This window comes from Acanthaster planci, linkage group LG07 (genome assembly GCF_054643075.1).
Source record: "Acanthaster planci isolate LZ-2023a linkage group LG07, COTS_SCS, whole genome shotgun sequence".
In the NCBI taxonomy this organism is placed as follows: Eukaryota; Metazoa; Echinodermata; class Asteroidea; order Valvatida; family Acanthasteridae; genus Acanthaster; species Acanthaster planci.
The window spans coordinates 6,142,895-6,160,594 of NC_141783.1; the positions used below are offsets into that span (position 1 = coordinate 6,142,895).

General features: G+C 40.9%; 1 protein-coding gene across 1 annotated transcript; it reads left to right on the top strand.

Annotated features, from left to right (window-relative positions):
• Positions 1-1,900: 1,900 nt before the first annotated feature.
• Positions 1,901-16,186, top strand: LOC110978615 (uncharacterized). The gene is made up of 10 exons (XM_022233738.2): positions 1,901-2,266; positions 5,676-5,834; positions 6,919-6,982; positions 7,562-7,645; positions 8,582-8,677; positions 9,187-9,236; positions 9,850-11,189; positions 12,157-12,217; positions 13,621-13,734; positions 15,138-16,186. The coding sequence occupies exons 1-10, from the start codon at positions 2,259-2,261 to the stop codon at positions 15,289-15,291; spliced, it is 2,130 nt and encodes a 709-aa protein (XP_022089430.1). The 5' UTR covers positions 1,901-2,258; the 3' UTR covers positions 15,292-16,186.
• Positions 16,187-17,700: the final 1,514 nt, after the last annotated feature.

Here is a 17,700-nt window from a genome sequence, read left to right on the forward strand (position 1 = left end):
CAAGTAAATTCTCTTTATTCTTTCAACAGTTCTGTAAAAATCAATATTTTGAAACATGGCGTAAAACTGGAAAATTATGAACAAAGCATTTGGGGATTCTGTAATAATGAAAGGTTTGGGCAATTTTCCCTTCAACCCTTAATGCGGTGAGTCATTAGTATATAGAAGATTATAAACTCTAATTTACTGCATACTGTTTGTGATGGAAAATGGACAAGATTTGAACAAATATATGCCCCAAATTTACGGATTAGTATATAAAAGTCTTGAAAAATTCTTGAAGAACTTTTTTAAAATGGTTATTGTGAAACGTATACGAGATGTTAATAAAATTATGCAACCTGGTTGCCACACATACTGTTCATGTGTCAAGGTCGGTTGAAGGTCCCTCGCAAAGAACCAACATTTTCAATGTGATATGTCATTGAAAATTAAAATTTAATTAAACCTATTGTGTGTGTTTTACTGACAGGTTTGTTGGATGACAGATTCGGAAGTAATTATGCCCACCAAATTGTTCTAAGCAAAGTGCTGATTACGAGTAAGATGCAACAGCCACATTAGTATTCTACCTTTCAGTAAAAATAAAATCGGTGTCTTTTCGGAAAGACTTTAAACACCGGGCGCATTTTGATGATCACCAAAAGTATTATAAGTAAATTTCTACATACTTTCCTCTTTCCCTCAAATACCGTTTGAATAGTAAAAGTAATCGTCATCATAACCGTTTTCGGCAATTTTATGATGAGTATAAAGTATGTGAGTAAGATAATTTTCTCAATGAATTAATAGTTTCAGCAAAGATATTAGGTGACCTCTGTATACATTGAAGTAGCTCAATTAAACAGAGCACTTGCATGATGCAACAGGTAAATTGCAGAAAACTTGCTGCTGGCTTTGAGGAAAATAGTCGTAATGAAGATGTATGGTTGAGCTGGTCAATGCCTGTATTTTTGACAATTTATAACATAGGTTTGTAAAAGAAATTTATGTTCTCAAAACTAACTGTAATCTATGTTTCACTGATTTGGAATCTTTGAAACATACCCTCATTTTATTTTGAGAAACCATTTACAGTAAAACTTCTCCTTATAGGATACTTCTACAACTCAAATCATCAATTATTTTTGGATGCAACAAAAGAAAAAATACATGTATCTTTCAATGGTACAATAAACATACAGTCTTCGATACCTTTTGGGGTTAAAAGCTGAGGACCAAACTGACGATTAAAGGTATGTAAAAACTCGATAAACAGTGGTGAAGATAGTATTGCTTTTATCAACAGCCACTCTATTTTAGCAATAATCTATAAATGTATTTTTGCAAAAATAAACCACTAATTAAAGATTTTGGAACACAAAAATTGCAACAAGTAGTGTACATTCTTTTCCTTTGGCGATGTCCTACATGATACTTTGATAATCTATATATAGCGTCCATCTCCCAGACCCCACTTTGTAAGATTTCGTTAAATTCACGTCGCAAATCAACAGAACGTTCGTATGTTTAGGGCACCTCCAACACATTTCCACATGTGTGACTGATTGGTCTTTGTTTCCAAACCTGTCAATTGAGTAAATATCACGTTGAAAACATTCCCTGAAAGCACACCAGATAAAATAAATAATCCGTAATAACGAATTAATAATCCGTAATAACGAAATAAATAATTCGTATGAACCAGTAAATAGTCAGTAAATTAACGAATTATGAACACATACTTGCCATGGCCCTAATGGGCTTTCATAACAGGGCTCCCAATTTCCAAAAAAATCGCGCACAAGTGCTAACTAGCGGTGATCTCTTATCGATCATTGACGTCTCGGGCCAAGACTAACATCAAGCGGCTGTGTATGCCTTCAGCTCGCTTCGCCGTGCCCTTCACGTGTGCATGCACGTGAATAACACTGGCGGTACCCCGTGCGATGTTTTGTAACTGACGTAGCTTAGGTCTGCGTCGCTCGCGAACTTACAAGCGTCAATTGTTGTTCTTTTGGACATTTTATTGGTGGAGTGTAAAACTGCGCCATTTGTTTACCTTGTGCATGCTTGTACTTTGTCGTTAAACATGGTTGTCGTTGGTAGTTGACTGGTTGATTTGGTGAGCGAACAACGAAGATACTGTCAGACTGTCGCTTAACTCTGAGTGACTGACAGTACTCATCTGTGGCACAGTGACAGTCCTGCACCAGTGACACAGGCAACCTTCGGCACAACGAGTTCTTCTTTATGTTTTATTTTTTGTAGCGACCGAAATGCTCAGGTAAGTCATGGAACTATAAAAAAAGGCTGGGTAACTCATCATTTACCTCTTCCTGGGAACGAATCAGCTCGGGAAACTAGGACTGTACAACAGCTGTTTAAACATTTGGTCATGATGACCATAGTATAGGTGTCAGGTCAACTCGCCCCTTGACCGACTCGCCCCTTACCGACTCGCCGCGCCCCTTTCCAACTCGCCCCCTCGTAAACTCGCCCCCTAACCGACTCGCCTCTTACCAACTCACCTCCTGGCCGACTCGCCCCCTGACTGACTCGCCCCCTGACCTACTCGCCCCCTGGCCGACTCGCCCCCTCGGAATGTCAAGCAAATATGGCTGGCCCAATTTATTAAAAAAAAACCAAAAAAACAATGGTTCTAACAAACGACGCGACACGAACGACTCACGGACAGTGATGGATATTTGGACATCACCACTAATCACTTATTTATTCAAACACTTCCTACGTCATGACTGTTTTTTCCCTGACGTCATGACACCGACAGTGTATGCTGGGATATAATTCAATATGGCCGATCAACAATGTGATCCTTGATGACTGTACTCGCCGAATAAATCAGTATTTAGTGTTAATTGTGAACTAATAAAGGCATCCTTTGAAGTTATCGGAACCTGAAAGTGTGTAGCGACCGTTACACGACACCCTTTGTCATAAATCATGTCTCCTTAACACTTCCGTAGGTTTGCGTCGCCGGGCATTATGCCCAATATGTACCATTTTTTTATCTGAAATAGTTTGCAAAGTTAATTAATATGGTAGGGTGTTGGTGTTGTGGAGCACGAAATCCCATAGACAATACACAGGAAACGCTGCGCCATGGCCCATACACACGATAATACTGAATTAGTTTTACCAATATTAAAAAAAAATTGTTACCCCCAATTTCACACAAAGGGAATATCCACCAAGCTTTAAACAAGCTCAACTTTGAGTGCCAGCTGCAAACCTAGAACCTATTTTTAAGGGCAGCAATCACCGATTCCATCTCTGACTGATTGTAAGATTGTAATTTTTTTTAAAATGGTGAATGGGCCGGCCAAACGTGCTTGGCAGACTTAGGGGGCGAGTCGGTCAGGAGGCAAGTCAGTCAGGGGGCGAGTCGGTAAGGGGGCGAGTTGGCTAGGGGGCAAGTTGGTAAGGGGCGAGTCGGCTAGGGGGCGAGTCGGTCAGGGGGCGAGTTGGTAAGGGGCGAGCTGGTAAGGGGCGAGTCGGCCAGGGGGCGAGTTGACCTACAATCATAGTATAGTGACAGGTAAAGGCACTACTCATGCTACTCCTTAGGCATGTTTAGCCCCACTAGTAGCTAGTATGGCATGGACTATCACTCCCGATGGATCGGGAGTGAGAGTCCGTGCCACACTAGTGGGGCTAAGGCATGTTAGGCTTTACTGATTCCTGATGTTTGATGCTTCCATACATGTACGCAACGGCATTTTGAAAAGTGACCGGCAATGGTATTAGAGAAACCTCTGAGCTTTCTTGATCAAATCATGGAGGAATAAAATCTCCCCTAAAATCCCATAATAATAGGTAGGCTTAACCAACCTACCCTCAGAACTGTGAGTGTGAGGCCCGACGTCTGCCCTGCTCCCATGAGGAGCTCACTTCACTGTGGGAGTGGGTGGGACGTCAGAACCCACAGTTCTGGGTTTAGGCCTAGCCAACTTCCTGAACATTAAGGCACTACTCCAAAGGCCTTACTGGGTCCATCTTTATAATGGTTCCGTACGCTATGGCATTTGAAAAGTGCCATGCAATCATCAGGTGATTGTACCAGAGAAAACCTCCGTTTCCACTTTCTGAAGCAAATCTTCCCCTAGTGTAAAGACCCTATAAAAATAGCTGAGAACAGGTCAACTTGTACCTTGGACAACTCATACCATGGACAATTGGTACCATCAACTCAGCATAACTGTACCAACTCGTACCTTTGCCAAGTTGCACCTTGGACAACTCGTACCTCCTGTAAAGACAACCTTCGCGTACGAAACAATCGTACCTTCACAGAAATCAGAGCTTGCTCAGAGCATATTATTATTGTATTTAACTTGAACAGTGATTTGATTTCTTAGTCATGTGTTCGTCTCCTAATTGGCCGTTTTCACTACACTGCCTTCCTTACATGCCTGTGGGGTGACATTCATGTGAGACTTGTCAATGTCAGTTGTAACTTGTCCCCAAAAAAGAATTTTAATGAGGAAGGCAATCACCCCCCAAGAAAAATTTTAAAACGAGACCAGAAACACTTCCAAAAGAAATCAAGACAACAAGTTTTATTAAGTACACCCCCTGAAAAGTTACTAAACAAAGCTATTATTCCCCCACTAAATGAAAAAATCCAATAACGTTTTCCCAGAACAATAAGAATAAATTGAAGGCCCCCCCCCAAAAAAACCCCAGAATTTAGAGTTTTTTAAATTCCTCCCGGGGTCCGGACAACTTGAACACTTGCCAACTCAACTTCGGACAACTTGACCTTTGAGACAACTTGACCGTCCGTGCATAAAAAGGAGAGACAATTTGAGACACTTTGTCCGCTCAGCCCAGTCGTCTGCTGAGACGATGATATGTAATACTACATGTATGCCTTAATAATGGAAGGGAATTTCACACAGTAAATAGACAAGCCTAATTTCTGAGAAATTATAAAAATGGTTGCTGTGGTAAGTTAATCTTTGCGCAATCAATCAATTTTGCACCTGCGCTGACCTGGCCCCGTATATGTATTCCAGTTGTTTTCCTAGTTTGGATTTTTCCTAGTTCCACATTGCTTGAAATAAAAACCCACATGTACCTCCTCTGCGTTGTTCTTCAGTTTTACATACTCAGACAGGTTCTGCTTAAATCTTGAAATGTAAGTTTCTTGTTGAATAAAACTTGTTCTGGGAAAGTTTCTAGAAAACAAATTTTGGCCAGATTTCTGATTCGCACTTGATATTTTGAATGGTTTGTCAAAAATCATAGTAGCGGAAAAAAAATTGAAAAATACGGTGTAGTTACATGGACAAGGCGATATGTCACTCACTCACTACAAATGATACCAGATCCTTTTTTTCATACTCAATAGTCATATAATCTTGTACATTTAATGTATGTTAATCAAAATGACTTGCAAAGTTTCCGTTTTATTACAACTGGCCAAAAACTGAATGCATATTGTTTCCTAGTTTTTGATTGCACATTAAGCATGAATCATCAATGATACTACGTTGCACCGCACAGTTGACGAACCCATAATGTGACATATATTTTAGCCTATTGTCCTGTCACGTCCAATAACACAAGAATTAATTTTTATTTAATCAATCAATTTAAACCTGTGGATTATCTGGGACTGTCTCACTCATTGTACAAGGTTCCTGAATCATAACAACTTTTTCTCCTCACAGAACTGAGGAACTAATGAATTACCGACGAGTGGACTCCTCCATTCCTCGCAGGGGTCCAAAGGAAAAATGTCCAGATGGTTCCCTACAGCAGGAACAGAAGCTTCAGAACTTGTACGAGCGACAGAATGCTCTGCTGGAAGAAAGAAGGGTTGTGAAATTGTAAGTTGAGTTGCAGACGAGGGGAAGGCTTAAACAGTTTCTTGTTTCACTGTTTTGGTTAGTTACTGTAACTGTAAGAAATTGGCTGACTTTCAAAGATATTTCAAAAGGGTAAGAAAGTGAACTGCTTCTTTAGCATTGTCCCTAAAATGTTGACTTAAACCTTTAACTTAAGCACAGTGTGCCTGTTACATTTGCTGCTCAACCATGGGTCAGTGCAAACTTCTAGCATACCCAAGTTTCCAGTATTGTGGTCGAGTTTATCACACGTCCCTGTGAATCCATCACAAGTCATTCAGTCTTAAGCCAAACCACAAGCTGTTCAAAAAAGTGTGAAAAAAGCCGTTCTATGATGTTGATATTGTTCACGCTGTTAATTGTAATTGATTTTGTAAAGGATTTGTGACTGGACTTGTGATGGACTCAATAACACCTTGGTTTAGCACGCCCAATGTAAGCTATCCAGAAGAAGAAATCTAAAAAACTGAAATTAAACAAAACTGGGAGAGCTTTACTTTTACCAGTTTTCTGAGTGTTTACATGTTGTGATGTCATGCTTAGGAGGACTAAACTGCTACTTCCTGTTCACGTCTTACTGGCATCACTGTGCTTAACTGATTTTCCTCTTTCCCTCTTCCATTGTCTTCTCATTTCTTTTTGCAATCTATCCTTTTTTTTCCTCCCACTGTAGTTTTATTTACATCATGTTTCGACAAGCATCATACCCACGTAGATGAATACTATCAGTTTTTTGACATGACTGATTTCTTAATACCATTAAAGATGCAACTTTCTTCCACAGTCTAAGGGGCTGTTATCAAAAACTAACCATAGCATTAAATACATTTGAAAAAGAAAAAAAAAGAAAGGGTTATCTACTTGGTTTACAGTTTACAACACTGCTAGTGTTGTAGTCATGGAAAATTGAGAAACCTGACAATTTGGTAGACATTAGTTTAGAAATATGTGTCTGGAAAGGAGACTTCCAATCATTCAAGTTCTTTGATGATTTTATACTCAACTTGTGAAACAAGTTCCAGACATTTGTTTTTTTTTAAATAGCAGAGTTTATTTGATATTCCAGAAGCAATCTGGCCATAGGAGAATGGAGCCCCTGTAAGGAGCTGGTGGAGGTCAAAGTTGAGAAGGTCAGTAAATTACAATAATTGTCTAGAGTTGTTGCTTAGCCCCACTACTCAAGATGGCTGGTTCAGGTAGATCAAGCACCACAGAAACCTTAGTGTGGTTGGTTTGCAAGATTGTATTTGACTGATGAACAAAATGATGTTGCCATTTTTTGAATTCAACAAAATTGCTGTATCCAAGACATGATATTCAGGTTATTTCATTTAGACATATTAGAGGATATTGGTTGGATTCCCTTCAGAACAAACTTGTGACACAGTCTAACGAGATGAGTCTCAAGTCGCCTGGGCCACTTCAGTTCAATTTTTTTCCAATGAATTTTGCGCACTTGAAATCACTAGGAATCCTGACCATTTTCAATCACACAGTGTAGATTTTAAGCTCATTTTGCCCTTTCACAAGCTAAAAAAGGTCGGAAAAAAGCCAAGATTACTCATTTTGCTGGATTCATTCACATTTAGGTATTTGTCTCTTTGTCTCTGAAAAAACTGGGCTAATGATTGTTTGCATTTCCTAGTGCATTTCCAGGAAAATGCTCCTCTGCATTGTGCAATACCAACTGTGCCAGTGTTTGGTTACAGGGAAAGTTTTGGCAGACCATGGGGTACCACTCTGGTGGTCGCAAGTACCTTTATGCTGAGGAAGGGCTTTTCCTTCTTGAAATGGTATGTGTCCAAGAGTTGCCACTCTCAGATTTTTCCTTGGGTGTCTTTCATGGTCTCAAAAAGTATGCTTTGAGGAAGGGGGTCAGTTGCCATCAGTGGTTTTCAGAACCTCAAAAGTGAGATACCTAACCAAGAAATTGACCCTTTTGTTGCCTTTTTCATTTGCATTCTCTATATTATTGGAAATGAAAGGGGGAATAGATGGATAGTGTGTGACTACAGGCGTTCCATAAATCCTCCACTCTTACTGTAAGTCTTGTTCTCCCAGATGGTTCACAACCTGTCACAAGATCTTAGAAAATATTGTAAGAGGGGGAAGATATGCTCTGCCACTCCTCTAGAAAATAAGTGGGCTTTTATACCCCTTTCAGAAAGTTTAGTCTAGAAAAAATGTGTTACTGGGTTGTTTGTGCATTGGGAGATTGTGCAGGATTCAGGAAGAGTCCTTTGAAAAACAGGGAGTTACTGTGAGCCAAATTGTTCTGAAAGAAATGTATTGACAATATTGTAGCTGTTTTTCCTAATGTAGCCATCATTAGTGATGTCTAAGACACAAATCACTTATGATTCAAAAACCTGAAGCAGCATTGAAAAAAACCGATAGTCGTGAATAAATGTTTAGGGAATGAAAGATTTGTTTAGTGCTAAGTTTTTAAGTATCCTAAGGTCCAATATCTTTGTTTTGTGTATTTCCTAAGATTACTGAAAGTGTCGTTGAAAATACATTTTACATTGTAGAAAATGGCCAATTAAATTGCCCAAATGAATGCCCACCACAAATCGAAGATTGTAAGCAGTCTGTAGCGTCCCACTGCAGGGATGTCTTCTAATTGTGGTGAATGGATTCCCACAAAGATGTTGAAGCTGAAGGATTGCTTCTTAGAAAGTAGTGTACATCAGCTTTTGATTTACAAGCCTTGTGTGTTTGGTTGGTAGAATTGCATGGAGTTGAGACACCGAGGAGTTGGATTGACGATGCAGGAAGCATACAAGCTGATGATACCTGAGCAGTTCTCACTGGACCATTACCAGGTAATGAAAGAAAAGGCAAAACCAAGACTGAAGCAGTGTGCTCCTTGCATGGACTGTAGATGGTGCTGTCTGGGCCTATTCATGAGAGCTTTGCAAGGACTTCAGTCTTGAAAACTACATGTAGGTCATTTGACATGGTCCGTTTTTGATTGAATGAGTGTTTATGTTTACATTTGGCCACTGAGCTTGAGGGCAATGTGGCAGTGATGCGCTAAAATGCCTGTCCCTTGTTAGCCCTCCATCCTTCTCGCCATTCAGTGATGTACATGTACCTGTGCATCAAATCTTTAATGAGGCTAGAGTAGGCATAAATTAAAGTGAAGCAAACTACATGTATGTGGGAAATTTAATCATTTAGTATACTTTAAAGTGCTAATTTTTCTAAGAGCCAAATTCATGTTTAAGTGGCAAATATTGAAGTTAGTCACTTAAAGTGGAAATTGGGAGAAGGTGGCAGGCAGTTAACGTTGTCATGAGTTTTGAAATACGAGTCATTTTTTCTCTTGCAGGTTTACAGCCATCTCATGAGACTGGGGTACATCATCACAAGACATAAAGAGTAAGAGTTTCAAAATGTTCTACAGATATTGATTGGTTTTATTCCTATTTATTCACTTATTTCCAGCTACTTTATTTGGGTCAAATGAGACAACCTTCACTGAATTTCTTCCACAGGCAGATTGGGCTAATGAAGCAAATGCCATAGTGCATATGCTGAAGCAATTCTCAGCCCAAGAAATTAATCGAATTTTAATGCATGGCTTTTGTTTGGTTGTCTTACTAAAAATTCTCTCTCTTTTTTGCCATTTTCAGTTTGCCTCCAGTGCATTGGACAAATGATGAAACATTAAAATTTTTCACATTGATCCCGTGGTTGATTTGGCATTAAGGATTATATCCAACTAAATGAATTTATTACATCTTCTTTTGACTTTTAAACCTCTCATCTACAAAGAATAAAAGAGGCAGAGTTTCAGTGATTTAGACGTGATTATGATAGAAATTCAGCTCTCAGTCTGCACTGGTAAGATTTAAACTTAGGGCTTTAGAAGTTGCAAATGGTAGGAGCTCTAATTCAAAGGTTGTGAAGGGGTCACCTTTTCCTACATCTGTTACAGAATTCTTGTCCCAGGATGTTAAGAACTGCTTGTCTGTTTCTTTCCTCCTTCTAGGAATGATATTTCGGACTACGAGTACCGCATTCGTCTTCATCAGTATCGCCATAACCAAAAGAAGGTCTATCGGAAGGTCCAGGGTTGGTTCCAACAGATGGGTGACAATACCAAGACAGATATTGAGGAGGAAAGGATGGATCGATATGGTGATACTTCCACCCATACGTCCATCCCGGAAGGCCAACAGACGAGTAATGACATGAGCAGCAGCAGCTTTGCAGGTGTCTCCAGTCGGGCATCCAACGACCAAGCCGTTACGGGGGACACCACAAACAGCGGAGCATTCCCACCACTCCCGGGCTCAGAGACCAGCAGCATTGTCAACAACCTACCGTCTGAGGACAGCTCCGTCTACTCGGACAGCCCAGTCATGGTGCGGCCCATCCAGCAGGAGAACTTTGGGGCCTCTGTCAACCTGCTCAAATACCACAAGATGTTCCTCCAGGATGGTGGCGACAATGATGCCTCGGCATGCTCGGCTGAAAACCCCCCCAAGCGCAGCCCGCCAAGCAGCACCAGTGACACTGAGTCTGAGGAGAAGAACATGAGGAATGAAGACCTAGAGCACTCCAGGAAGCGGCGCAAGCTGGAGCTGGACAGGGAGCTGATCATCTACTCAGACAGCGGTAGGGACAGCAGTGAGAGGAGCAACGAGGCCCTAAACAGGCCACCCTCATCTGAAGACTCCCCAGCCAAGTGTAATCCCCAGAGAGAGTACTTCCTCAACTTCCAATTCAGGAAGGAGGACTTTGACAAGCTGCTGCGACCATCCAACACTCCCTGGGAGAGTTCTGACCTGGGCACATCCCACCAATCTGGCACCCCATCTGTCAACATTGATGACGTCTTGGACACCTTCTTGCCAACCTTCAATGACCGCTCAGACAGTGACTCCATGCCCTGCCGTTACTCCAGCTGGAACTTTCAGACCATCAACCTACCCAACCTAGTCAATGGGCAGTCATCAGAGATCTCATCAGTTCAGTCCAAGGACAAAAAAGTGAAAGTGGCCCCTGCTTCCAAGGACCCAAACTCTGAAATGGGCAATGATCACGCCGAGCAACTCATGAAAGTCTCCCAGGAGCTCTTGAAAACCTCAGCCAACATGATGGCCACTTCGGGCAAGATGATGGCAAACAGTGGCAAGACAGCATCCAATCTGGAAGACAAGGCCAGCTTCATGAAGAGAAAACCTCCAACCAACTGGGGAGAGTACAAGAAACTGTTGGCCCTTGGCATAGAAGAGGACAGCCAAGATCTTCTGGAGTGTCCCACCGCTCATCTCTGGCAGGGTGATGTCAAACCATTGGTTCAACCCTGCGATGCTACCTCCACTGGTAATTAACAGCAGTGCTCACATAAGGGCCTAATTTCATTTCACATGCTCTTTGTAGTTTTTATTGAGGGAACCTAGCTCCAGCTTAATTGTCTCTGAACACAGCTCATGTAAAATACAAAATGTATGCAGTATTAGGAAAGTCGGGATGTGCGCTTTCATGTGAATCACCTTCATCTGTCTTTCCATTCAGATACAATTTCTACATGTACAGTATGTCTTGAGATGACATAAGGGTCCTAGATTGTACAGTTTGTATTGACAATTGAAATACAGTACTTGCACTCTCATCTCAACAAGAAGAGCTGGTGAAGTCTGTGCAGTGTTCTCAGCATCTTATGTGGGAAATGCAAATGAAGAGATCATGACAATACAATGGGCAGGTTTGATCAAGGACCACTAGTTAACCAGTGGTTGGTTTGTACCTAGTGCATGTGCAGTGAAGTTGAAGTGTGAATAACCCTAGTCAACTGTTGTCGGGTCATTACTCCGAAGGGGAGAAAAGGTGGCCGCAGGAAGGGCAGAATAGCAAATATAAAAGTGAAAATGGTCGTACACTAGTGACATACATGTAGTGTTTTTCCTGCATTTTTCTTATAACTGGTCCTCTCTGCACTGTGCTATTACAAACGGTTTATGGCAACCAACAATGCGACCAACCTCGATAGACTGGTCGTGAATAGGTGACTAGACTAGTCCAAGCATCGTTGACAAGCGTGCATTCAAGCAGAGTTAGTGGAACTATTGTTAAATATCGTCCTTGATCGAATTTGGCCATAGATTGTAGATTGAACATTGACTTGGCAGCCAATCACATTTGCCCACCCTTGCCTCTCCAATAAGAGCACTTTATAATAGGCCTGTACCTGTCACAGTGGGCATTTGGGTTGTGAGTTAAATAGTTTACGTAATACAGGGCTCTGAAACAATTCTTGAAAATGACTATTTTCTTTATGGATTTTATCTAGGAAATCTACTGAACAGGCTGCAGGTTGTTAACAGTGCTAATGTAACATCTGAACATGTCAGGTAGGTGTAAGATTCTTCCCTTTTGGGTCATGGCAGTAGTCCCCCTTTACCCATTGGACCCTTAATCACTTCGTGCCGGGGCATTTTTCAATGTTGATGATGCTGGCATGACTATCATTTTTTCCGTTTTCAAAATCCTTCAAAAATTCGTCATTTCATTTAACGGTCATTTATAGCCGCACCAAGTAATCTTTAGGCACTACTCTAAGTTGACAGGTGACTTTCATTGACGCCCGAGTATTTCAGCCAGGCCAGCAGCCTTGTAAACAGAGCCCAGATTGTGCGGTGTTGTATAACTGTCTTTTGTTCGCGAACCTGGCTTAGTGCACTGCTGACCTCTTTTCAGTAGGGGCCAGAGAAGCGTGCAGCGGTGCTGTGTGGCTCATCGCTGCGGTGGTGGAGAGCTTTTGTCCCCAGTGGTAATCTGCTCGCTCTCAATGCCCCAAACCCTGGTATACGGTTTCAAAACAAGGCTGGATTATACCCACTTTTGAGAGTGAAAAATGCCGGTAATGCCCAGCAGCCTGGTCTTTTGTTGGGAGCACGGTCTTTGTTACAGGGCCCTGTTTCCTTTGTCCGAGTTCAGAGACCCCGGCCACCCATATAAACCATACGTCTCCGATCCTGGAGTCCCCGGCAGGAAGTGGTTAAGTGCTCACTGCCTCTTGCAGTAAGCCACTGGTCTGTTCTTCGTACAACATTGACTCTCTAATCATCAAATGGAGTACTAGAAGCTGGCTTGTCTGCAGTCTCATCCATTAAAATCAATCAAAATCAGGTGTTAGATTTTGATAGATGCAGGACAGTTTGGCTCAAAAAAAAAAAACAACACGGGTCATTACAATGCGGCAGCTGCATTTCCAGTTTTAATTTACACAATGCAATTCCACCGCTATCCTGGCATTGTTGCTTTGCAAATGCCCATATCGCAGTCATGAGGTTCTCCTGGTGACAGCTGTGTGTTGTCAAAGGTGCACCAAAAAATCTTATGCAAACGGAACTATGGCCGTGGACCATATTCCCAAATACCCCATTGCCATGACAAACAGACATACAGTGTGAAACAAACTTGAATACAACTGCCACCATGTGCCCAGCACCTATGCTATGAGAGTACAGGTTTAGTGCACATTCTGATGAAAATCAGCCATGTGTGGTGCATACCCTCAGTACATTTGGAGTCAAGTGTCTGCATGTGGTGTGTGGTACTACAGAAGCCCTTGCATGGCCTCACAAAAGGACCAAGCACTCTTCTTCCATTGGATGCATTGTATCTGTGTCTCTCTGATAACCAAGGCATACTTTGATTATATTTCATTCTTATTTCTGAACCAATTGTCTTCTCAAAGAGAAGTTGTTTCAGAAATTAACCACTGAGGTCTTCTTAATATTCCATTCCCTAGATTGTCTCCGGCGCACGGGGCTACCATTAAACTCGCGTTTGACGTTTTTCTCCCGAGTCCAACCTACAAGAAAACACAGCCTGGTCGACCCAAATTCCACGTTGTTGTTGCAAGGTATACAAAGGACTCTTAGAATCATTCACTCTGCACTGAATGGCTAAGTAAACATGCAAAGCTTGTGTTGATCAGATATTGTGGTTCAGATGTCAAATTTCCTTTGTTTTATCACGTGGCTGGTGCTTGGGAGGTTTTAGATTTTGGAAAACAACTAGAAAAAAAGCAAACAGTGGCCACCAAAAAGTGTGTACTAGCTGGAATGACAGTATTATGTACATGTTCTGAAACATGACATTCTGATCCTGATAAAATCTTTCCGGGAGGCAAAATGACATGAGAACAGTAATAAGCAAGCATATCTTGTGTGTCCTTAGGTTTTAGAATAGGTCCTATTCGTGGGGACCCAATTTCAGTCATATTCCCCAATGTAGTGTATTTATTTGAAAATGTTACATTCAAAGCACCAGACTGTATTCTATGATTTCATTCTGACCCCCCAAAGCATCTGGTACCATCCCATTCAGGGTTTCAAATTTATACTGTACGTTCAGGAATACGGGTGAAATTGGGCATGCCGCGAATACGGTCTATTGCCCTCCAAAACCACCAAAGCAACACTCTGAAACAGTCGTTTTCTTTGATCATTTTTCTGCTGAACAACTTGCCATTTAGTTCATCCATCTCCACTCATGCTGATCCATAACTCATGGCAGTTGATAATCAAACTAGTATGGGTTAGAATTTCGCATCATATCCACTTTGGAAGAAACTTCCACTAGCATTTATTGACTGTGGGGTCATTCCATGTCGATTCATCGCGCTTTTGGACCGGACCGTCACAGATTGAAATGAAAATTGGTGTGCTGATTGGATTCTTTGAGAAACCCCCAGAACTGAAATTATGTGCCAATCAGCAAGTTGGTTTTTGAGATAGGGGTTAACGAGCATGTGACTAATTAGCTTGACCTGCTTTGGTTGGACAGCAGTATCTCCAGATGTAAAGCACCTACAGAGATAAAATTTACATCATTTTAAAGCTCTTGAAATGGACTTCATTCATAAAATAAAGTCTAAATTTGTTGAAATGACATGGAATAACCCCATGGAAGCAACTGCTGTAGTTGATTTGAAGCCACTGACCCTGGCAAGCTGAGGGATCAAGTGGTTGAGATATCCACCCTAGTAAACAAAGTCAGGGGTTCGAGTTCCACCAGTACAAATTCATTATTTTTTATTTTTTTGGCATAGGCTCATGGAAATCACAGAGCATGCATTGCTTTAAACATGTTGGCACAGAGCCAAATCACTAAAAAAGTTACTGGCAGGGTTAAGTTATCGAAGCAGAAGTTCACACAGGCAAATACAAGACAAGCAGGAATGCTTTGTCCCAAGGGCAAATTTCTCCATTTTTCTGTGTTGTGAAAACAACTATCTCCATGTAATGTCTCTTTCTTTGATAGAGTGACAGATGCTGTACCTGACTTGTTGACCCTGGCTAACCTTCTGCAGCAAGCCAGTGCTATCACACTCCTGGTGGCTGTCGTGGACAATGGAGACATCACCTTTTACACTCTTAAAGGGATCGAGCTGTCTACTGACATCAGTCTGGGCTAGAAGAGTTAAGAACTTTCTCAATGTGTGGCTGTGGATATTCACAGCATCCTGTCAATGAGAATGAGCCATTTTTATCTAGATACACACCTTAGCACGGGCACGAGTTGGCACCTGCACCTTAAAGCTTTTCACATTTTTGGCAGACTTCCTTTGTCATTTTGACTTTATCTGCTTGTTGTAGTCTGGTTGCTGCTTTGATGGAGTCATTCTGGGCACCCAGATAAGGAAGTTTATATCCTTGCAGGCACTGGTCTTTTGTCTCCTACATTTTTAGGGTCTCTTTTATGTAAGTTTTATGTACATTTTGACTAATAAGGATCGATAGTCAGCAAGAAGCAAAATATCAATGGCTTTGTGAGGTTTTTGGTCAGTTTTTAGGGTCACATTTATTCCAGTGCCGTTATGCATATACATATGTACAGTCTAACGTGTGTTGATTACAAATTGCATGTCACCAAGTTGTGCATCTAATCACGAGTCAAAGGATCTTGTTATTTTCAACACTGGAACAATATCCACAGAGTTCTGATCTAATGCCCAGAAAATGTCACGTTATTCAACCCCCTCCCCCAAAAAAGTGTACTTTGTGAACACTTTCCATTTGTCTTGAAAATTGTAGGCATCATAGTAATACTAAATGAACAAGTTGATGATCTTGATATTTCTAATTACATTGATTTGGAAATCGTTCTTCCAGTTTCCCAGTGTCTCACTGTTTGGGTATTTGTTACGAAGTTACAAAGCAAACGTTTAGAATATTTTTAAGGATTAGTCACCATGTCCACATGTCACAAAATTCGGATTTTCGTAATGTCATTAAATTGTACATATACAATATATTTTTGTTTGTAAGTTATTCTTTAGTTATGCATTGAAATAAATTTAATGTTTGAAACATTTTGTTTGAATGTTGGTTTGTTGAGCTCAGATATGACAGGGTAATTGGTGGTGGGGAGGGTAATTTTAGTCAAGTCGAGATTTAATAGTTGTGATAACAGGTATTTTTCTTGGTCGACAACTATTTGGTGTCAGTTTAGAAAACGTTTTTTCGTCTTGGCGTCTTTGTTGGAGGAAAATGACGCATTCTACATTTCGAAACGACCTAGCTTTAAGTTCGTGAATTGTGTGGATGAGGGACCATCTGTTGGCAGGGGCTAAAAGTGCAATGTGCACGCATGACTATTAACGCGTGCCAGGCGTACATGTAAGACAAACAGCGTGCGTTGAATACACTTCGTGCGGATTCGTCCAGTTCTCAAAGGGTGTGTTTGACAGTGCTAAATCTGTTGATTTTTTTTGTAACCGTAAACAGCTTAAATGAGGATAATGATTAGAAGGAACAAAAAGCGCAGGATATTATGTCAAACTGTTGACGTGATATTTATTTTCCCCCATTCAAGTATTTCCAGAACTACTTAACCTTTTTGTCAGATTTTCTCGAAATCATAAATCCCATTCTAGAAAACAACTGAGAGAAATTATTCTTTGTGTACATGACTCCAAACAATGGCTGCGACAAAATTTTTACCTAAGATGGAACAGAACCTTTCAGTACATTCCTGCATGTAGTGCTTTCTCCTTAATGAGTATCATTTAGATGACAATCATTGCAATGTAGAAGGATAAAGGGTAACTGAAGTTGAGAAAATGAAATTTGCATTTGCTATCAAATATGTAACAACACCAAAGCAGAGTTACCGGTATCAGTCCAGTGTGACAAGTAAACGTTTAAAACTAAACCTTGGCCGAATATATGTATATTTTACAACACCTTCAACAAAACGTAATAGAAGGCCAACTGATTGAGGGTCTTAAAATTTGAATAGAAGTACTACATCAACACGACTAGAAAGGGGCTGCAGAGGCAATACGGGCAATTTAAAATAGTGCGCCTCCAAGAGTTTGCAACGCGTTGCCCAACATAACGCGCGTTGTGTCTACCCTTCCCAAACGTGCTTTGAGTCGACAGATTTCGCACGTTGTGATAGGCCAACGCGTTGTAAACTCTTGGAGGCGCACTTATCATGATAATAATAACAATAATAATTGACATTTATAAAGCGCCCAATCCATCAAGCTGCTCCTAGGCGCTGTATATCAAAATATAAATAAATTAATACAACCTACATGTACCATAATTAAAATCAATACTAAGAAACTTAAAATGCTTGTTTATTAAGGTGCGTCTCCAGCCCGGTTTTAAAAGTCTCCACATTCCTAGACTCTCTAAGATGAACTTCAAGCTGGCTCCAGAGACGGGGACCAGCCACAGAAAACATCCTTGCTTAACGACATATGCGATCCAATGATAAGCAGATCTGTCTTATCATCATTTAGCTTCAAAAAATTAATCGCCATCCAACATCTGATGTCGTCACAGCATTTTTCCAAAACTGACACTTGTTGCTG